Source organism: Carettochelys insculpta, chromosome 6, assembly GCF_033958435.1.
Source record: "Carettochelys insculpta isolate YL-2023 chromosome 6, ASM3395843v1, whole genome shotgun sequence".
NCBI classification, from domain to species: domain Eukaryota; kingdom Metazoa; phylum Chordata; order Testudines; family Carettochelyidae; genus Carettochelys; species Carettochelys insculpta.
The window spans coordinates 54,796,346-54,818,496 of record NC_134142.1 but is presented as its reverse complement, the minus strand read 5'-3'; the positions used below and the strand labels follow the sequence as shown (position 1 = coordinate 54,818,496).

Genomic DNA, 22,151 nt, shown 5'->3' with positions numbered 1-22,151 from the left:
TGTTCTTTTGTCATATAATAATTATCCACTGTAAGATTAAACCTTTGAATAATAAATTGTAGTCATTAGGTCTAATAACGGAAGCAGTCAGGTAATAAGGTAAGTCTCTCTACTTCCCATGGTAAACCATATTCTAAACCTAGCCCTATTATTTGACCATATAAGAGAAAATGTATTGTAATACTATTCATTTGTTTGGGAATTATAGACTCATGGAGCTGGAAGGGACCTCAGGAGGTCATCTAGTCCAGCCCCCTGCTTCAAGCAGGATCAATCTCAACTAAATCATCTCAGCCAGGACCTTGTCGAGCTGGGACTTAAAAACCTCTGGGGATGGAGAATCGACCACTTCTCTAGGCAACACATTCCAGTGCTTTACCACCCTACTTGTGAAGTAGTTTTTCCTAATATCCAACCTGCACCTCTCCCTCTTTAGCTTCAGACCACTACTGCTTGTTCTGCTATCTGACACCACTGAGAACAGATTCTCACCATCCTCTTTAGAGCTCCCCTTCAGGAAGTTCAACGCTGCTATTAAATCACCCCTCAGTCTTCTCTTCTGTAAACTAAACAAGCCCAAATCCCTCAGCCTTTCCTCATAGATCATGTGCTCCAGCCCCTTAATCATTTTTGTTGCCCTCCACTGAACCTGCTCCAGCACATCCACACCCTTTTTATACTGGGGGCCCTAAAACTGGACACAATATTCCAGATGTGGCCTCACCAGCGCCGAAGAGAGGGGAACAACCACTTCTCTAGATCTGCTTGAAATGCTCCTCCTAATGCACCCTAATGTGCTGTTAGCCTTCTTGGCTACAAGGGCACACTGTTTACCCATATCCAGTGTTTCATCCACCATAACCCCTAGGTCCCTTTCTTCTGTACTGCCACTGTACTGCAGCTGCCTATAACAATGCTTGGGAGTCTTCCATCCCAAGTGCAGGACTCTAAACTTCTTGTTGAACTACATCAGATTTCTTTTGGCCCAATCCTTCAATTTATCCAGTTCACTCTGGAGCCTCTCTCTACCCTCCAACGTATCTACCTCTCCCCCTAGCTTTGTGTCATCTGCAGACTTGTTGAGGGTGCACTCCAGTCTCTCACCAGGTCATTAATAAAGCTGTTGAACAACTCCAGCCCCAGAACTGAGCCTTGCGGCACTCCACTTGAAACCAACTGCCATCCAGATATTCAGCCATTGGTCATTACCTGTTGGGCTCAACCATCAAGCCAGCTTTCTGTCCATCTAATATTTCATGGATCCAGTCCATACTTCCTAACTTATGGGCAAGAATGTTGTGGGAGACTGTAGCAAAAGCTTTGCTGAAGTCAAGCTATATCACATTCACTGACTTCCCCATATCCACAGAGCCTGTTACCTCGTCATAGAAGCTAATCAGATTGGTCAGGCACAACTTGCCGTTGGTGAATCCATGTTGGCTACTTTTGGTCACTTTGCCTACTTCCAAGTGCTCCAAAATGATTTCCGTGAGGATCCCCTCATCATTTTCCCAGGGACTGGGGTAAGACTGACCAGTCTATAATTTCCTGGATTGTCCTCCTTTCATTTTTTAATGATAGGCACTACATTTGCCTTTTTCCAGTCATCCAGGATCTCTCCCAGTCTCCAAGAGTCTTCAAAGGTAATGGCCAAAGGCGCTGCAATGACATCTGCCAATTCCGTCAGTACCCTTAGGTATATTAAATCCAGATCCATGGATTTGTGTACATCTAGTTTTCCTAGATAGCTTATAACTCGTTCCTTCCTCACAGATGGCTGCCCTCCACCTTCCCATACTGCATTGTCTAGCACCATAGTGTGGGAGCTATCTTTGTCTGTGAAGACTGAGGCAAAAAAAGCATTGAGTACTTCAGGTTTTCTTACATCATCTGTCACTCGGTTACCTCTCTCATCCAGTAATGGCCATACACCTTCTTTGATAACCTGCTTATTGTTAACATGCCTGTAGAAACCCTTCGTTACCCTTCACATCCCTTGCCAGCTACAGTTTCAATTGTGCTTTCGCTTTCTTGATTACTCGCCGGCATTCTCCAGCCATATGTTTGTCCTCCTTCTTAGTCAACTGTCCATGTTTCCATTTCTTGTATGTATCCTTTTTGCATTTAAACTGACTGAGGATTTCCCTGTTAAACAAAGCTGGTTGCCTGCCATGTTTGCATTTCTTACTATGCAGCGGGGTGGTTTGTTCCTGTGCCTTCAGTAAGACTTATTTAAAATACTGCCAGTTCTCTTGAACGCTTTTCCCCTTCATCTTCTTTCCCAAGGGAACCTGCTCATCAGTTCTCTCAGGGAGTCAAAATCTGCTCTTTTGAAATCAAGGGTCTGTATGTTACTGCTCACCCTTCTTCCGTTTGTCAGGATCCTGAAATCTACTATCTCATGGTCACTGTAGCCCAGGTTTCCACCCACTTCTATTTTTCCTGCTAGTTCTTCCCACTTTGTGACCATCAGGTCACAGCCCGTGGTCAGTTCCTTCAGCACTTGTACCAAGAAGTTATTCCCCCAACTTTCTCCAAAAACTTCCTGGATAGTGTGCTGCTGTATTGGTCTCCCAGCAAATGTCTGGATGACTAAAGTCTCCCATGGCCTGTGATTTGGATGCTTCACTTAGCTGTCTGAAGAAATCCTCATCTCCCTTATCTGGTGGTCTGTAGTAGACACCAACTACAGCATCATGTCTGTTATGTCAGCCTCTATGCTTAACTCAAAGACACTCAACTGGATTTTCTCCCTCCTTATACTGGAGCTCTGAGCAATCATACTGTTCCTTCACATAGAGCACAATCCCTCCTCCTTTTCTCCACTGTCTGTCCTTCCTAAACAGTTTATAACCTTCTATGACCATGCTCCAGTTATGCGAATCATCCTACCAAGTCTCCGTTATTCCAGCCACCTCATACTTTGAGTGTGCCAGAGCCTCTTATTCTTCCTGTTTGTTCCCTAGGTTTCTGGCATTTGTGTACAAGCATCTTTGAGAAGTGGCTGATTGGCCCACTTTCTCTTCTCCACCCAGGAACTCTACTTGATTATAATGGAAGCAGAGGATATTGATTATTTATTTCCATTTCTGTATTGTACTAAAGGCATTCATGGCTCCATGGAAGTCAGTGGCAAAACTCCCATTGACTGCTGAAGACCTTAGGATTTTTTTGCCCAAAGGCTATGGTTACACTAGCTAGTTTTGCCAAAAAAAGCCCTTGTTTTGTAAACAAAAGTGATGGAACATCCACACACAGAATGCTTTTTTTTGACAGTTTGTTGACAAAAGTCATTACTTTCACATGCAGTGGTCTGCCTCTCAGCTGTGAGGCATAACCCTGCTGTTGGCAGATTCTTTTGAGAAAACAGATCTGTGTACCTTCTGGGAGGCCTTCTTTCAAGAGACAGAGCATCCAGAACAATGGGCAGCCCCCTCTGCTGTGCTTCTCGGTGTCTGTTTTATTGAGAGAGCAGCTGGGCATTGTGACCGCTCTGTTGACAAACCAGGCTGTCTTCTGATGGGCCTTTGTGTGTGGCCACACTCTGTCGACAGAATATTTGTTGGGAAATCTCCTCCGACAGTGACTTCTGTCGACGGAGCGCTGTTCTGTAACCATAGCCAGAGTCTTTAGGAAAGAGAGAAAAAAAGTTAGAGTCCATTTAGGTAGATAAGTGAGAGCTTCTGGCTGTTAAGTTCTTTTTGAAAATCTGTCTCCATTCTGTTAAATGGGATCAAGGCTCTTTTTAAATATGGGCTCCAGTTGTTATTTGTGAGCAGTTTTGAAAATCTGTTCTCTGAATCCGGATTGAAAGGACAGGCTTCATGCTAGATAAAAACACAGATGAAGACAGTCTCTTTTGCTAAAAAATGATTGCCTGGTTTATCCAGACAATTTAAAGACATGAGCTGATAAGTGAGTGTTAACAAATAAAAGGAAAGAGGGAGGAGATGGGGAGCAGATAACGAATCAGTGTAAAATCCCCTTCATAGCACTTCAGACTTATTGTAAATGCAAGCTTCTTTTCACATTTTATTAAAACTAAAGAGCAGTCAGTTACTTAGTTAGCAGTCTTAGTCAGTTAATCTTGTTTTAAATGTTTTTCCTTTTTTTTTCCCATTGTTTTTCCTGAGGTAGTCACTGGATGCTAGAACTTTAATAGAATTTCTGACAACATTTACAGCCTTTGCTTTCAATGTTGTATGTTTTTACTAATGGGAAGAAGGCTCCTTTCATTCATCATAATTTTAAATGGAAGATAAAATGCCAAATAATTTTCTTATGTATCACCCAGTACAAGATTTTAATGATTAACTATTCTCTTGGAAATAAGATAAGACATTCTCAAACATGGTTTTTAAACACCTATTCTAAAGACCGTTTTTCAGCAAAGTTAGGCTATATAATTTTCTAACACACAAAAGTGAAGGCTTGTAACTCTTTTTCATTATTGCATTCTTTGTACCATTGACACCTAATTGGTAAATCAAGGGGATTCCTGGCATGCACTTTAGGAATGGCTATCATGTTACTACTTTTTTTTTCCACCTCCTTAAAAATTGTGTTTGTTTGCCAACCTGCAGGTAACTATAGTAATTACATTTTTGAGCAAAGCTTCCATAATCTACTCATGCCCTGTGGAATGTAGATGTATTTGACCTTTTCGTTTCACACGTTTCCTTAATGTGTTTGTGTGCCAAATTAATGTAACCATATAACTCGCGTTATTTAACAAAAAATGAACAAAAAGGAAAGAAAACTCTCTGTCACTTGTTTGTCCTATGGCTCTGTTATCAGAAATGTCATGGCTCATGAGGCACCAGGAAACATTTTGCCCTAATGAACACATATTCATTTTCCATACATAGCAGGAGGCAAAAACATAGTCAAAGCTAGCAAGGGATTCAAGTATAATGTGATGAGTAAAAGCTGGTAAAATAGGGAGAGATGGAGCTGTGAAGGGCTTTGAAGGGAAGGAGAAACTTCATTTAAAGAGCAGAAATAACGTGAGATGTCTGAGAAGGAAGGAGGCTGAGATGTCCAAAAGCCAGATTGAATGGAGGGAGACAGGCAGGGGATAGAGAGAGGTTTTTAAGTCATTGCCGTAGAGATGGTAGTTGGAACCAAGTGAGTAGATGAGATCCTTGAAGGAAAGGTTGAAATGAGAGAAAGAGGCTATATGTGAAGTGGTTTTAGTCCACTCAACATAGTGAGAATGGAACCTACTGAAAGAGATGCTAAAAAAAGAATATGCGTGTCAGAGAGGTGGTGTGAAAATAAGTTAATAGGTGTTTGTGGACAAGTCTGATACTACAGCTCCATCCCCTCAGAGATGTGTGCATCAGCTGGACTGCACATGCATCATCTTCACATCTGAGAGCACGAACGTGCTCCAGCCTAGTATTGCAGGGTATGAGAGGAGCTTTTGGTACAGTTCCTTCTCCCAGAAGGTTAGGGTTGTTGAGGTGCCAGGCACCGGTATTGGGAGGATGTATATAACAGTTGCTTTTGTTTTACCCATCTCTGCTTAAGACTTGGTAGTGCCCTTAGTAAATATCTACAGATGGACGTTGGGTGACCAGGTCTCTGGTAACCTCTCTCCAGAACACAGTCAATCTCACACTCTCTCTCTCTCTCTCAACATTAAAATAGGAACCAAAAGTCAAGCAACTAAATCTACATTTAAGCACCCACAGTAAATGAGCTGACTTTCTGAAGTGTTGAGCACACAGTCACAGCTGTTGACACACAAATGGTTTATTACAAACCCCAAAGTGTGAAATGAAATGAGGTCTACAAACTTCTTAGTGTAATGTTTCTTGGTTATTCTCAATTAACCTTTCCACCTGCTCTAGTAAGCATCCTGATTCTTGACTGTCCTTTACAATCTCACACTCTTTTGACTTCATCTTCTCACAACTAAAGCATGTTTGGATCTAGTCAACCTCAAAACCTTTCCTAGTCCCCAACAGTGTCCTTTCCTACATATTGTCTCTATTCACCTCCAAACTCAACATCTACAACTTCTGCCTCAAGTTCCTCTTCAGCTTCATCCCACATCCCTTCCAGTATTGCTTCTGCTCCTTCAATCCAATGAGAATGCTTTTATTAAGAGCACGATGGCCAAATATACAACCTCTCTTTCCTCATACTTTAACCCAGGGTTGAGCAAACTTTTTACATCAGGCCCCACTTTTCATACCTGCAATTAGCCAGGGACCTCCCAACCTGTGGGAGGACCATAGGAAGGGATGCAGGGCAGTTACTAAGGAAGGGAGTGAGGTGCTTGGGTGGGAGATGGGATGCTCAGGAAGAGGGGTGCTGGGTGATCCAGGTGGTGCCCTGAGGGAGAGGGGTGCTCAGAGCAGGATCCCAGGAGGGTAAGTGGGGGACTCAAGAGGTGTCCCAAAGAGGGGGAGCAGTACTTGGGGGGATGTCTCAAAATGAGGACCACAGGGGCTCAGCTGCATCACCACCTCCAGCTCGTAGGCATTGCCCTTGCTGTGCTTTTGGCCATGGAAATTGTCACTACTGTAGAGCAGGGAGGTGGTGACCCTGGGTTGTGCAGTGTTGATTAGCACGGGTGGCACTAGGCTGAAAGCAGCCTTGCACCCTCCCACAGGCAGCACTCACTCCACACTGGTATCTTGGGGAGCTCCTGTGGGCCAGTGTACCATGGGCTGTGGGGGCCAATGTGGCCACATTGGTCCAAGCTGGGAACTGTCTGCTCCCACCACTTGTCTCAGGGCCTCTGAACATTCTGATTGGCCCAGTAGCGTGGTGGGAGGTGTTCACTTGGTGATAGCACTGATGGAGGCCATGGGGAGGAAGCAGAGGGCTGTGGAGGGATGTCAAAACATCAGGCCCCCCCCCACTTTGCACACCCTTATGCACCCCCCAACACTTTGCACACCCCTGCTTCTTTTGCTGTTGATATTCTCCTCAAGAATGTTAACTTTCTTTAGCCTTTGTGACCCAGACTGCGTCTACGCTATGAGTCAAAATCGAATTTAAAGGAGTTAGCTCAATATAAAAAAGGTCATTATCTTCACTGTAAATACCATTAGCTCAAATGATTGAGTCCTAATACGGATAACAAAATGTTGATATTACCGGATGGTTATAGTGTCAATTTCTAATTTAAAATTTCGAATAAAGCCTATTGTGGAAGCTCCATGTCTTTAATTCAAACTTACTAGTCTCCAGAAGTATCCTGTATGTAGCCCACAAAGCCACGCGATCACCCTCCATGTATGGCTGCTTTCTTCTCCACTGCTCTCCATCCAGGTGCGCAGGAAGAAGGTCACAGGAAGCCTGCACTTTTTTGATTAAATAAGAATTCGAATTTGAATTCTGCAGCACCCAGGGCTGCTAATATAAAGGTCTGGATGTGTGGCTGATGGAACAGGGCAGGGGTGGACAGGGCTGATAGCACAGCTGCCCACCACTATGGCAACATCTGCAGAGGATGAGTGGCACAGGGAACCCTGGTAGGTTTGCAGGAGGGTTGAAGGCACAGCTGCTCACCGCTGTGCCAATGTCTGCGGCGGACGTGCGGCTGACAGAGCTGGGTCGGGGTGGACAGGGCTGATAGCACAGCTGCCTGCCACTACACCATCATCCGCGGTGGACGTGCAGCACAGGGAATCTGGGCGGATTTGGAGGAGGTCTGAATTCAGTTACCGGGTTCTCTGAATTCTGGGATTGTAACATGAAACACCCACAAGCAACTGGAGTTAAGGTACTGTGGGATAGGTACCCACAATATACTGCTCATGCTGTTGAACTTGCATAGGGCAGTGGGGATGCTGAAATATGACATGGAAAAATGATGGGTTGAATTTTAATAAGGTTTGTGGACATATACTCGAATTCATAAAAATGAGGTTAAAAAATCGAATTAATTAAAAATCGAATTTATCTTGTAGTGTACACATGACCCCTGATATCTTCTTTTACATTTCTCATCGTGTCTTATTAGGTAATCCTCTATTCCCCCCATATTGTCACTTAAATTCCAAAACATGTATAAAACAGATTTTTTTTCAAACTGTTCTTTCATGCATATCAGAAGTTACATTTCTGTTAAGTGAACCACATTACAAAAACAGAGCTGAAAGGCTTTTAAAAACAATAGTTTGGATTTCATTCGAGGGATTTATGATGTACTTATATATATGAACAAAGTGTACCATTAAAATATGTTTTGAAGTCACCTTATGCCGTCTTATTTTTCACTTCTGAAATGCCTGATTTTTAGCGGTATTTTTATTTTGTGCAACAACGTGAGGATTGTAACTCGGTAAGTTTCTGTATAAGTCCTTTTACAATGTTGCAGTTAATTCTAGCAGTTGTCCTGTGCAAATAGTATATTGACAACAGGTTCTTCTGCAGCTGTTGCTGCAAGAAGATGTTCAGTTTCTGTCAATGGATTTATCAGGAATTACAGACACACTAGAAATTGCTTCTCAAAGTGATTACACCATTTGTATTACTGAAAACTCATTTTACAGTGAAATTTTAGGCCACAAAAGTTGAGATGAGAGTACCATCCATTTTACTGGGCACTGTTAAAAACAGCATTATCAAATCTTTCATGATGTTTCTCTCATATACTGGGCTGTCTCAAAGAAATAAAACCTCACTTGCTTTCTTGACAGGAGATAATAAATTAACTGATATAATTCAATTGGGACATTGAAAAATGCATTGAAAATAATGGGGCATAACTTTCTAGGGTTAACATTTATTCATAGGTGATGCAATTAAATAATGCAGGCATTAACTTCAAGGTCAGTCAGTAAAGTAATAAAATTGAATATTTTAATTGAATTGTAATTGCTTCCCGTTGATACATGCAAGTAAAGTAAAATAGATGTCAGCTTTGCAAATTATGGTTCTTTCTCCTAATTAATTTCTTCATTTTGCATAGTTGTCCAGGATTTGGGTCTAGTTGTGGGTTTATCATCCATCCAGCTTTCTTCAAAGCTGATCACATTGAGGAAGAATCTGTATGATCTGATTAAATAATATGCAGTCAGAGTTCATGGTATATTCTTCTGCTGCTTTAGTCTAAATCAATATGAGACTCTAGTCTAAAGTAACCTATATCTTTCTTTAAGGAAAAAGCAATGCCAAATAGTTAAGCTGGGTTGTATGATTTATGATTATGTCTGAATATTGATATTTCATTACATTGATAGTAGAAACAGGATTGGTAATTGCATCTAACTGATTATGAAAGCCTTCCTAAATTAAATGTATACCACTAGAGACTTGTGATTTGCAAGTGACTGGTTCTGAGTGTACTGTAAATTCATCTAGTTCTTAAAGCTTTTTTTAAACTACAGTTTATATCCACTTTCCGTACAGATTTTATAGAAAAAGAGCCTTCCTAAATTAAATGAAACTGTAAAGTGAATACATATTTTTCCCAAGAAAAATTGAGGTTGTTAGATACAGTGAAGCTATGCTTAGAAACTAAAAGCACACATTGCATTTTCTCAGATTTTAATATAGCCTTGGAATATATCACTGATTTTAAACTTGTATGCTTTCTCTGGTATAGGTTTATGTGTAGATTGTGTACATATTACATTATCATTGAAAATTTTAAAACTGTTCTGAATTCATTCAAGTAAAGTTTTCTTCGTGCCTGGGGAATGTTGTTAAACCTTTGAATAATACAATGTGATGTGCAGTCTTCACAAATGTAGCGCCAGTCTGTAAAAATGTAGAATAAGGACAACCTGGGGAACTACAGACCAGTCGGCTTACCTTCAATACTTGGAAAGATAATGGTGCAAATATACACATCCCTCATTTAACAAGCACTTTGCTAATGAGTACTTGCCAAAATTAGGAACATATATACCTACCTTTATTCACTATGGGAGTGAACTTCCCCTGCTTATCTGAGCATGGTCCCTGGACAGGGGCGGGGAGACCTGCAGCCCTACGGCGGAGTGGAGCCAGCCACGGGGTCCCTGCCTGGGAGGCTGGGAGACCCGCAGCCCTGCAGCTGGCTTCATGTCAGCTGAGGGGTCCCTGGCCGGGGGTGAGGAGACCTGCAGCCGGAGCCTTCTCCCTCCCTTCCCTCAGACATGCAGCTGTCTGACAGTCCTGTGGCTGGAGGAAGAGAGGGAGAAGGCTCTTAGCCTGGTTCCCTCCCCTGCAATGGCAGGAATGTGAAACTGACCAGCCGTGATCAGTTTCCTGACCCCGCAAGCCATGGGGAGGCTGGATCCAGCCTGTCCCTGGTTCCCGGCTCCCGGCAGTCTGGGAGCCAGGAAACTGAACAGCCCTGGTGGTTCCTGGCTCCCCTCCCTTTGCAGGAAAATTCGAGTTATGCAGGGGTTGCAGGAACAGCAAGGGTTTACTGTATTAGACCTTCCCTCCCTCCCTGCCCACCCTGCAGACCTCACCCTCGGCCAGGTTTTAACTTACCTGTCTCAAACTGCCCCCAGCTTTAAACGCCCCCCCCCCAGCAGCCCCAAATCATCCCCAGCCTTAGAGCCCCCCCCAGCAGCCCCAAACTGCCCCCAGGCTTAAACCCCCGCCCAGCAGCCTCAGACCACCCCCAGCCTTACAACCCCCCCCCGCAGCCCCAAACTTCCCCCAGTCTTAGACACCCCTCCCCCTGCATCCCTCAACAGCCCCAGCCTGAGAAACTCCTCTTCCTCACGCAGCTTTTTACCCTGCCAAAGAAAGCTATATTAAGTTGGTGTGACAGAATTTGATCATGCTGACTATCTCCTACCATCTTATTATCTCCTAGGTGTTTGCAAACTGATAGCTTAATTACACTCATCCCTCCCTATGTGAGCACAATTGATTCCCAAATTTCTGCTCGTAGGTGAAAACTCATGAGAGCAACAGTAAATTCCCATTAAAATACATGTAAAAGTCTCCAATTCATTCCAAGTGCTTGCAACTTGCATAAACCCATTGAGGTCAGGTACTTTTCTGATGTATTTGAAATGTTTGGCACCAGAAATAGGATGCACTGTATGTATGTAGAGCAGTGATTTCCAACCTATGGGTTGGGACCCAAACATGGGTCCCATTAGATTTGTTACAGGTCACCAGCTGGGCAGAGCCCTGTTGCATGTGGCTGTTAAAGAAGCCATTTGCAGTTTCTTAACACTGCTGCCTCAGGCAGCTATCTATCTATAGAGATAACTGCTGGAGATGGCAGCTCTCTCTATCACTAGGGATAGCAATTACCTTATGTCTAGGTGGCTGAAACCTTAACACTTGAGTTAATTGCTGGGAGCAGGAGGGCTGAGGGAGCCGCCCAGCCTAGCAGCCCCAGAGTTATGAACATTTCAGTTATAAGCTATCTTCATTTCTGAGGTGTTTGTAACTTTTGAGGTTCTACTGTATCTGTGTACATAAAACTCGACCAAACTGTAATAGTGGAGTTTTATTACTTTTACCTGTATTATCTATATTCCCATGTACTTAATGAAGTTTCTGAGAAATGAAAGCATATGATAAAACAATGCAATTTCCAGTTGACACATAGTATAAAGGAAATGAATCTTATTTTTCAACAAACATGGAAACTGGTTACCCAAAGGGAATAAGTGAGGCAATTCCAGCTAAGCAAATTCACTTTAGGATCAAAATGATTTTATATATACAGGAACTGGCTTCTAAAGGACAGTGTTACAAAAAAGTCTGCTTTGACGTCTAAACCACTTTTGTTTATTTTGTTTGTTAAATATATTTTAATATATCTTGGCAGGTTTAGATCCAGATAAACATCTAGGAAAAACTTTGGATCAAATGGAGCCTTATCTTTTGGAGGTAAGTATCACTGAAAGCATGCTACAGATATACAGGATTTCAAAAAAGAAGTTATATATAGATAGAAACTCACTTGATAAAATTAACTTAATTATAGAAACAGTAAATTACTTTCAGAAAAAGGGTGTTAGACCAAAGTGTGTTTTGTACAAGACATAGACATCTAGTATGTATTTTGTATGAGAATGTTAAAATCATTTGGAAAGTGGTACATATTTTATGTTTTGAAAGATAAGGTAAAAGATCAGAACCCTTAGTATCAAGGGCAAACTGACTTTTAGGTAAATATGATGGCCTTAAATACCCCAGCATAGGTTCAAGTGACTGATCATGACAGGGACTGTCACAATTATATAAATAGCAGTAGAAATATCAATAGAAGCTGAGAAATAAGACATTTTGGGATCTGAAGTGGCAATTGTGCATTGGGAATCTATACAAAGAAGTTCTGTGCTCTGAAGCAGATGTGTTTTAAGTTACTCTAATGGTTTGCTGGGGGGGTGAAGGCTGAAAGACTAAAGAAGGAATTCGTTTTATTTTCTCCTTTTCCGTAGTATCAAGGGCGATGACGCCATCAAAAAATCACTGACTCTCTTAGGAATAAGGGTAAAGAGCACAAAGTGTAATCTGAATATAGATGATTATTTGCACTTCTAAAACAGTTTTCTAATTTTAACTAGTAGGGATTCTTTATGGTAAGCATCCAAATATAGGTAATGTTTAGCCTGACTCCTCATTTACAGGAAACTCTTTTCTTAGCACAGTCTTGTCTTGGCAAGAGAAAGAAGAATGTAGGCGGGAATCCTCCTGCCTGTGTGCTAAAACATTTTATTGGCTGGAGTAGCCTTCAAAGCCTGTTCCACTGAAAGGGGTCAGAGTGGAAAGACTGGAGCTTGCACTTAGCCCCCAAACTTGGACTAGTGATGTAGAGGGAAGGATTAGTCCTGATGCTTACACTTAGTTTCTAGTGGAAAGAAATGGATTGTGCAATGTCCCCAAGAGCGCTGTTGGGACTGTTTTCCCTCCTCAGACTAAAATTTGATAATTAGTTCGCTGGATCTTTCATTCTCGTCAGCATGAAGTACAACACCTAGTTGAGTAGTCCACTGTTTTGAAGAACCAAAGATGGTATCAGAACTTGTGTTTGGTTTGTTGTTGTTACTGTATTTAATTTTATGTGAAGTTCTGTGACTCTAAAATGAAAGATGGGCGCATGGGTGCCACAGCACAAAATCAAAGCTATCCCTATGATTACTGGTGGCCTTGTACAGATGTTTCAGACTTCTTTATGATATGAGTGTTTACCAAGAAGGTTATCTTTAGGAATTCTGACAGTGATGTTGCTGAATAAAATGTCTTCAACATCAAATACGTTTCCTGGAAGCTAAAATACATGACTAAATTTGACTAAGTTGCTGGACCAAAAAATGAAACAAACAAATGAGTCTCAGTGTACTAGAGTTTACATGGTATCAGTTATAAAACAGTGTGTCTAGGTATGCAGTGGAAGTCCATCCGAACATGATCGGAATCTGGAGGTACAATATTTGCTTCCACTGTATTCTTATGAGAACATTTTTCCTCATGGTCGTGTCATATGGGAAAAATTTACGTAGTGAATCAGTAAAGCTGGAGATTTGTATAAGTCTCGAAAGGTGGCATTGATAAGGGGCTTTCCTTTCTGACAAATCTCTATTGCCCTTCCACATTTTCCTTTTGTCATTTATGTGAAAGGAACTGAATAGTTTGGCTACGTTTAAAATCTGTTTTATTTCCTCTCTCATTGCTTCCACTTTGCCTTTTTATACTTGAACCTCTTTCACCACTCATGTCCTCCATTGTCCCAATCCAGGAATACCCCCATTCTTTAGTACTATATAGCATTTCCTGCCTGGGGCTGGCAAAGTGCAGCAGGGGGTTGTGATTTGTAAATCACTCTAACATGCTACAATATAACTATACCATTAGACCCTATCAGGGAATTCTGAATGCTCATGCAGAATGTTCATTTTAGTTTTAGATTTACTAACTGCTCTGGTGACACTCCCCAATTTAAGATGGAGGAAAATGTCACTGGAAACTGTAATACTGGCTGTTAAAACCCTATTGGATTAATAGGAGAGTAATTCTTTATATGTGAATGAGAAACAGAGAGTGAGAGAGAAATAATCCAGGTGTTAGTCCTTTTTGATAATTTTATTTGCCTGGGATATTTTTCCCAGTGCTTGTGTCCTGTGGTATCCAAAGTTTCAAAGTAATCCTTACCAAAAGTTGAAGTTGGATCGTAACATAACAGGTAATGAAGTAGAGAACATTCCACTGCTGGGTCACTGCTCTGAATGCAGCATCAATTAGTAGTGACCAAAAGGCATTGTTGTCTGTCTGTTCAGCGACCTGTGTAAAATGAGTTGACAGTGTAGCTCCAAGTGCACTGGTTGGTGCACCACAAAAGCTCCTTACGTTCGGTTCCTCGTTGACCATGACAAGAGAGAGGCTAGGACTGAAAGGGCTAACTTCTTACCAAGATATCCCTCCAACTGAGTACTGAAATAAGTTGGCAGTACAGAATGAGGCTGCTTACCCAAATAAAACTGTTTTGCAGCTCTTTTATGACATGCATGCTATAAAAGTCAGCACAGATGAATCACTTTTACTAGATAGGTGTCTTTAAGACCTAGTGAAACTTAAGCAATAACTGGAAAATGAAGATAAAGGCTTGGTTTTTTTATTTTAAAAATCTTGTCTAGCAGTCAGACAGACACAAAGGGATTAGTTTGGACACTATGGTGCGGAACAGAGAGGGAATGGGATGCCTCAGCCAGGTCAAGAAAAATACCCCACTAACTCCATTAATAAGGCTCCAGCTCCCACAGGCCCCACTGGCATGAAAAGCCCAGATATTCTTGATTCCTTCAGGCCGGAATCTTTCTCTCTGAGGAGCCATTTCAGATGCAGTTCCCCAAGAGCTGGAATAGTATAGGCCATCTACAGGCTCTCCACTTTCATTGCTGCTGTTTGTGCTCCTCTCACTCTAGTCCTATATATCTAAAGTATTGATATAAATCACGATGACTGACCATACAAAATGTTTCTAGGTAAGCCTTCTGTCAGTTAGGTTGTGAGGTATGTCCATTTTTGTAGATGAAGGATCTGAGGCCCATAAAGACTCCAGGGCAGATTTTTCAAAGGTATTTAGTCATCTACACATGCATATGTGCGCCTAATGAGATTTTTGAGTAGTACCTAAGCAGTGCAGGCAGCTAACTCTCACAGAAGTGAATAGCAGTTGGGTGTGTAACTTGATTAGACACTTTTGAAAGTCCCCTTAAAGGTGGAGGTAGGTGCCAACTGAATTAGAAAAGCTTGAACAGTGTGACTTGTGTAAGGCCACCCATAAAATCTGAGGCATTGGAGAGAATCGAATTGTGATCTCCCAAGTCCCAGGCTAACACCCTAAACATTGAACCACGCTTTTTTTTATGGGCCCCTCTGGGCCCCTCTTGGCTGCAGTTACCGAGTAAGAAGCACCGTGCTCTGAAGGTGCCCCATGTTTTTCTGGTGATTTCTGATAGGCAAGAAGGATGAATGATTTTATCCACACACTTTTAGACTCCATGGTTTCAGTTAGGTTTCTCCATCCACAGATTAGTTCAATCTGGCTGAGTCCATAGAGACTAGTCATTTTGAAATGTAGAAGTTCCATTTCCTCTTGTCCTCTTTCTTCCTGGGAGATTCTGGCTTACCCCATGAGAGAGCACTCAAACTAAAAGTCTCCTGATGTGGAGTGTGTCAAAATGGGTCTGCAGTGCTGTCATTTTGCCATCTCTCAGAAGAGGAAATTACACATATGTGTGATGCCACTTTCTTGCTCCAACTCTGCTCTTCCATGACCAGAGGCAAAGGCATCAGGCATCAGGTTGTCACATTAAAAAAAAACACACACACACACTAGTTTCCCCTCTCCCCATCTTCAGTGGAGATACCACTGATACAAGTTGGACCTCCTAGTCATGCGCGGCCTCCAGCCAGGTTGCCAACTCTGTTACCCCTGGCACTGATCTGGTGCTGCTGACTCAAGCTTCCAGATTCTCTGGTCCAGGAGTGTCCACTCTCCTGCTGGATCACAGATGTTACCGAACCAGAGCGTGCCATTTTTCAGAGGTACAACCTGTAGCAGGAGTAAAAAAGCTATTTACTTACTTTAATTGGTGACGTCTTTATCAAATTGAAGTATTAGCTCTTTTTGCTGCTGGAGCTTGGCTATAAAATGAGCTTTCTGAGAAGGACGGGTTAAACCAAAAGTTATCACTTAAAACCTTTGTTTTTGGGAAACATTTCCCATCCTAACCAAAATGATGAGAGGGGAGAGGAAGAAGAGAGGAGACATTGAATATGGGAGAGCGAAGGGAGTAAAGAGGCATGGTTGCTGCTTTTCCTCAGTTTCTTCCCATTGCTCATGGTGAGAGCTGGAGCCCCTGTTTGCTTTTGAGCTTTGGCTAGACAGTGTATGTGAAAAAGAAACAAAACTCACTTCTATATATTAAGTTAGTTTAGTGTTATTTTAGTTTAGTGTAGTAAATTAGTTTAAATTGGGATTAACTAAGCAGAAATCCCCAAATTTTAAACAAGGTACGGTGTGTAGGGCTATGACCCCTCTTAGTGGTAAATGCAGAAGTTGCCTAATGTGTTTAGGCAAGTGATGTGATGGGCAGATATCTTGTTTGTACCTCTGAGACAAGAATGAAAAACAAACAAACATACACAAACAAAAACCAAAAGTTAGTTCTGCCTTAAAATACTTCTCTTGAGAAAGTAGTGCTTCCCTCGCTGGAGTCCAGATCTGACCACAAGAAGATGGAGGTGGGTCTTTCTGGCTGTCTTGCCATGTTTATGGTGAAAGACTCTTACGCAGCCCTTCTGTGACTGTGTGTCTACTCTCTAGCAACATAAAGGAAGCAGCTGAAGGCCCAAACAGTGCAGATCTTATCACCTGCAAAGATCTCAAGATGCCTCTAGAAGGAGATCTAAGCCTCCCAAATATCACCTGGGCCTTTCCTGACCATACTTTCGTGACTTTGAAGCAGTAATTTTTACATCTCAGTTGAGGAAAGTGTCTCATCTTCCATATATGTCCAAACCCTGTATTGTGGGAGCACATTTCTCTCTTTCACAATGCTTTGGTAGACATTACGTCAGACAAGTGGATCAGCAACGGTAAAAGAGGGGTAAATTATCCATCTCACCGATCTCCCTTTCCCCAATCTACTGTCCCCATACCTGCTCAGAAACCTGTCTTGCAAGACTGTTTTAGATCAAGAATTATAGTTTTATTGGAATCAGGGACAATAGAGGAAGTTCCTTACCAGCACAAAGAGAGAGGCTTCTTTTCCTGCAATTTCCTGATTCCCAGAAAGAAAGATTGATTTCACCCATTCTGTTTTTAAGAAATCTTGCTGAATTTATCAAAAGATCTAATTTAGGATGGTTAAACTGGTGTCTATTTTCTTTCTTAAAACAAAAAAGAAGTCAAGTAGCACTTTAAAGACTAACAAAGTAATTCTTCGGTGAGCTTTCGTGGGACAAACCCACTTCTTCAGACCATAGCCATACCAGAGCAGACTCAATATTTAAGGCACAGAGAACCAAAAATAATAATCAAGGTGGACAAATAAGACAAAAAATATCAGGTTGAGCAAATCAGAGAGTAGGGGGGCAGGGGCAGGGGGGGAGTCAAGAATTAGAATAAGCCAAGTATGCGAACGAGCCCCTTTAATGACCCAAAAAATTCCCATCCTGGTTCAAACCACGTGTTAGTGTGTTGAATTTGAATATAAAAGAGAGTTCAGCAGTCTCTCTTTCAAGAGTGTTGTGAAAATTCCTCTTCAGTAAGACGCAGGCTTTTAAGTCATTAACAAAGTGGTCCACTCCATTAAAATGCTGGCTGACAGGTTTGTGGATCAGGAGTGTTTTTATGTGTTCTGTGTTCTGTGCCTTAAATATTAAGTCTGTTCTGGTATAGCTATGTTCTGAAGAGGTGGGTCTGTCCCATGAAAGCTCACCTAATAAATTATTTTGTTAGTCTTTAAAGTGCTACTTGGCTGCTTTTTTGTTTTGATAGTATATAGACTAGCATGGCTTTCTCTCTGTTACTATTTCCTTTCTTGGAGTCTGCAAGTGGTTGTTTGCCAGTGACCTTCAAGATGGTTATTTTAATGTTTAAGTACATCCCTGCCAGTGTTCCCTGTAAGCAGAGAGCGTGGGCAGCCAGCCAGCAGAAATTCAGGTGTCACCTAGATGATTGGCATAATGCCCGCAGCATTTGTTTCTATTGCTATTGCACAATGTCACATGCCTTGGTGCACGTAACAAAATTTGTTCTGTGTATGGTTGGAAACAGGTAGCAGAAATGTTGATGCCAGCTACTGAAAATGTCTTCCGTTAATGGTGCACATCATGCACTACCAATACACAGTGCTATTTTACACCCTATCCTCATCCCTAGAATGTTTTCCAAATCTATGATGTGGTGGCAGTCCATTTGTACCACTTAGGAGTTCAAATGTTTTCTAACCTAGTCAATTGGCTTGTTCAAGGAAGATCAAGGTCTGTCATCCAAAACATCATCTTTCTAATCAGACATCTATTCTGTTGTCTAGATCTAAAGCTGAATTACAGAAATCACAACTACGTCAAACACAGTGAATAAGTTAGGTCAGGTCTACACTAGGGATCAAAGTTGATCCCAGGTATGCAATTCCAGCCATGCTATTTACATAGCTACAATCAATGTATCAGGATCATCTTTATTCCTTGGTGTAGACTGGATCTCTTTGGGCTTGTGTCAACATCCTTTACTGTACATGTTAGCATGGAGTACCAGGGTCAATGGTTGAGGCCACAGAGATCGATTTTGCTGTGGCAAAATCAGTCCCCAGAAGATCGGTCATGGCACGCCGAGCCCTTGGTAAGTATAGCCATACCCATAGGCACCAATACTGCCACAGCTGCCATGGCTTACCTCCTCATGGACAGTTTCCAGTTCATGGTCTCTGTCCAAGAACCTCGAGACCAATGTGAGGACAACAGTGCATTTTTGTCTTCTACTGTTGGGACACATGGCATTCTACACCTGACAGAATTTATCTCAGATGCCTGCTGGCCTGGAATCACTTGGTTTATTGTCTGAACAGACATTTGTTGGACATACTCATTTGGATACCTTAATGAACACTTAAGACCCTGAATTGGTACTGAGACCCTCAGAATTTATGCAGAGGGGTTTCTTTCCTGCCTCCAGAGCCAAGCATGACATTGATAACTGATGTTTCCACCATGTGTTGGGGACGTATCTGGGTCAAGTTCAGGCTCAAGTCCTTTTGATTCCTCTGGAACTTTCGTTCATATAAATATGCAGGAACAGAACATCACTGGACATCACATACAGCCCACAGCTAAAACCTATCCAACACATTATCCGTGATCTGCAACCCATTCTGGACAACGGTCCCTCACTCCTACAGACCTTGGGAGGCAGGCCAGTCCTTGCCTACAGACAGCCTGCCAACCTGAAACAATTTCTCACCAGCAACTATAGACCACACTGCAGTAACTCTAATTTAGGAACCAATCGCTGCAACAAACATCAGTGCCAACTGTGCCCCTATATCTACACCTGCAACACAATCACAGGACCTAACCACATCAACCACACCATCAGGGGCTCATTCACCTGCACTTCTACTAATGTAATATATGCCATCATGTGCTAGCAATGCCTCATTGCCATATAAATTGACCAATACATTGACCAAACTGGATAGTCTCTACGTAAAAGAATAAATGGACACAAAATTAGATATCAGGAATGGTAACATGCAAAAACCTGTAGAAAAACACTTCAGTCTCCCTAGACACTCAGTAACAGATTTAAAAGTAGCCATCCTGCAACAAAAAAAATTCAAAAACAGACTCCAAAGAGAGACTGCAGAGTTACAATTCATTTGCAAGTTTGACACCCTCAATAAAGGATTGAACAGAGATTGGGAGTGGCTGGCCAAATACAAAAGCAGTTTCTCCTCTCTTGGTTTTCACATCTCCACATTAGCTGCTCATCAGCGCTGGCCTTCCTTTTGACTGGGACTCCCTCCTTTTCATGAGCCTGTATAATTAGACCTCTGCAATCTCGACTTCATTGCAGCTGATGAAGCAGGTCTGTGCCCACAAAAGCTTATTGTGCAAAATATCAGTTAGTCTATAAGGTGCCGCATTAGCATAATGCATTAGCATAATGGCAGACGCGGCGATTCGAAAGTGTGGCTTTCGAATCGCGCCCCGCCTGTGACGATGGGAACCTTCTAAAAGGACCCCCCAGTTTTTGAGAGCCCCTTCTTCCTATCTGGTATTAGGAAGGAGGGGCTCTCTCAAACTGGGCCATCCTTTCGGAAGGTCCCCATCTCCATGGGCAGTGCACAACTTGAAAGCCGCACTTTCAAATCGCCATGGCTTCCATTGTGCTAATGAGGCGCTGCATATTCATGGCAGTGCCTCATTAGCATCTTTCGAACCCCGCTCATTAACATGCCTCTTCCAAAAGGAAAGGGCTCATGTAGACACGGGATATGTTTCCTGACTGGGAGCTATAAAATTTTTCACTTGGAGCAGAGTGGATTCAGTAATTGAATTGGCCTTTCCCGTCTCTGACTACTAAAATTATGTGGTAGACTCTGCCTCCACACCCAGTTTCCTGGCCAGGATAGCAGGAGGATAAGGTGTGTTACATATGTGGTCTTCACTTTGTATATATAAATGAAAGGTTTATTTGTATCTGTGTTTCATGCTCAATTTCATATGGCATTAGAGTTGTTTCTATGATACTCTGGTGTTTGTTTTAGGTTTAAAATTGGACTGGATATGAAGTTTTCTTGAGTAGTGTAATTTGAAATACCTTGAAAGGTGAGGTTGTTTTGACTCGTTGCAACTACATAAGAGAAAAGACCCCTCTCTCACAAAATTTAGATTTGGCTTTAAAATTTTTTCTTTAACTGAGTTGTCACATGTGTTATGCATCTCAGATCTAGCTTGCAAAACAAGGCAACAAGTTTATTAAAAAGTTAGCATTTTAAAGTATTTAAAATCTTGTTCTTGTTGGACAGGTTGAAAAATATTGCACAGCTGTTTTTATTTGTATAAGGCACATGAACCTTTGGGTTGTTAAGTATACTCAGTTAGTGTGGACTTCAGTGGAAGTTTAGAATGCTCAGGAACAAATAGGATCTTACATCCACTGGCATTGGAAGTTGGGATTTCCTACCAAATTTAGACTCTTAGCTTTGAAGTGTTTGATGTTGGTTTCCAGGAAGAACTCATGACACTTGAGGCTTAAAAGCAAAACTATCAATTTTAGAAACAACTTATACAGTAAACATTCATTCCTTATTCCCACTCTGAAATATTTTTAGCTAGGATACACCTGGAAAAAAACAGATAAACTCCTTTGTTCCTCAAAAATACACACATTTTATTTTTTTGTTTTGTTTTGATTTGTTAAAAGGCACACAAACCTGTTTCTCGGTTTTATTTTTCTATAGCTTGGTTTAGTATTCACTGTAGCAGAAGCTCTTGGCAGGAAGAATAAAAGCTTTTGACTAACTATTTTGTAATGTGTCCATTCGTATTGTATCAACATTAATTATTTTTGATAGATTTATCCTATAAAATCCTTGCTGCACTTTTTGACAGTGAAACTGTCTTGCATGTCAGGAGAATAATTTTTGAAAATGAAAACTTGATTAAATGTGTGTTTGGTTATTTTTATACAAGGAAATATTCTTTCTTTAGGAAGGAAATGCCTTTGCTAACATTGGCTTTAAAAAAGATAATTTTATCTCTATTGAAAAAGAGATTAAAATTTTCTATCACGAAATGAGTAAACAGTCATGTATAATTTTATGATAGGTACCATCTTTGTCTGAGCTATTAGACATTTTTCAGAAATAAAAGGTTGAAGGGAGTACAAGCAAAATGATATTTAACATTTTCCAGCCTCATATTCCATGTCAAACGTCTGTGATTAAAAATGTGATCTCTGATCCTGTGAAGGATTAAGTTATTTGTACTTCTTCCATTTTTATGTCTGTGTTCAGAATCCCTAGTGTTCTTTATGCCAAGGTGATGACTCAGGTCCTCCAGATCTTTTAAAAATGTTTTAAAAGAAATGCTTATTAAAGAATACTGAAAGCTTAACTAACATTCTCCATACTCTGGAGAATATGAGTGTAGTTTTATTGTAACATATCAGACATATTCATTACCTGAAATCCTCTGATAGCATTGTAAAGATA

General features: G+C 41.5%; 1 protein-coding gene across 4 annotated transcripts in view; it reads left to right on the top strand.

Moving 5' to 3' along the window:
- Positions 1–22,151, top strand: part of DPH6 (diphthamine biosynthesis 6) — a 379,645-nt gene that overhangs the window by 119,977 nt on the left and 237,517 nt on the right. For all 4 annotated transcript variants that reach the window (XR_012645934.1, XM_074996924.1, XM_074996925.1 and 1 more), the window contains exon 6: positions 11,750–11,811. Coding sequence is in view for 3 of the 4 variants with exons in the window: in XM_074996924.1 (XP_074853025.1) it covers positions 11,750–11,811 (62 nt within the window). In the remaining variant the exon portion in view is untranslated. The remainder of the gene's footprint in view (positions 1–11,749; positions 11,812–22,151) is intronic.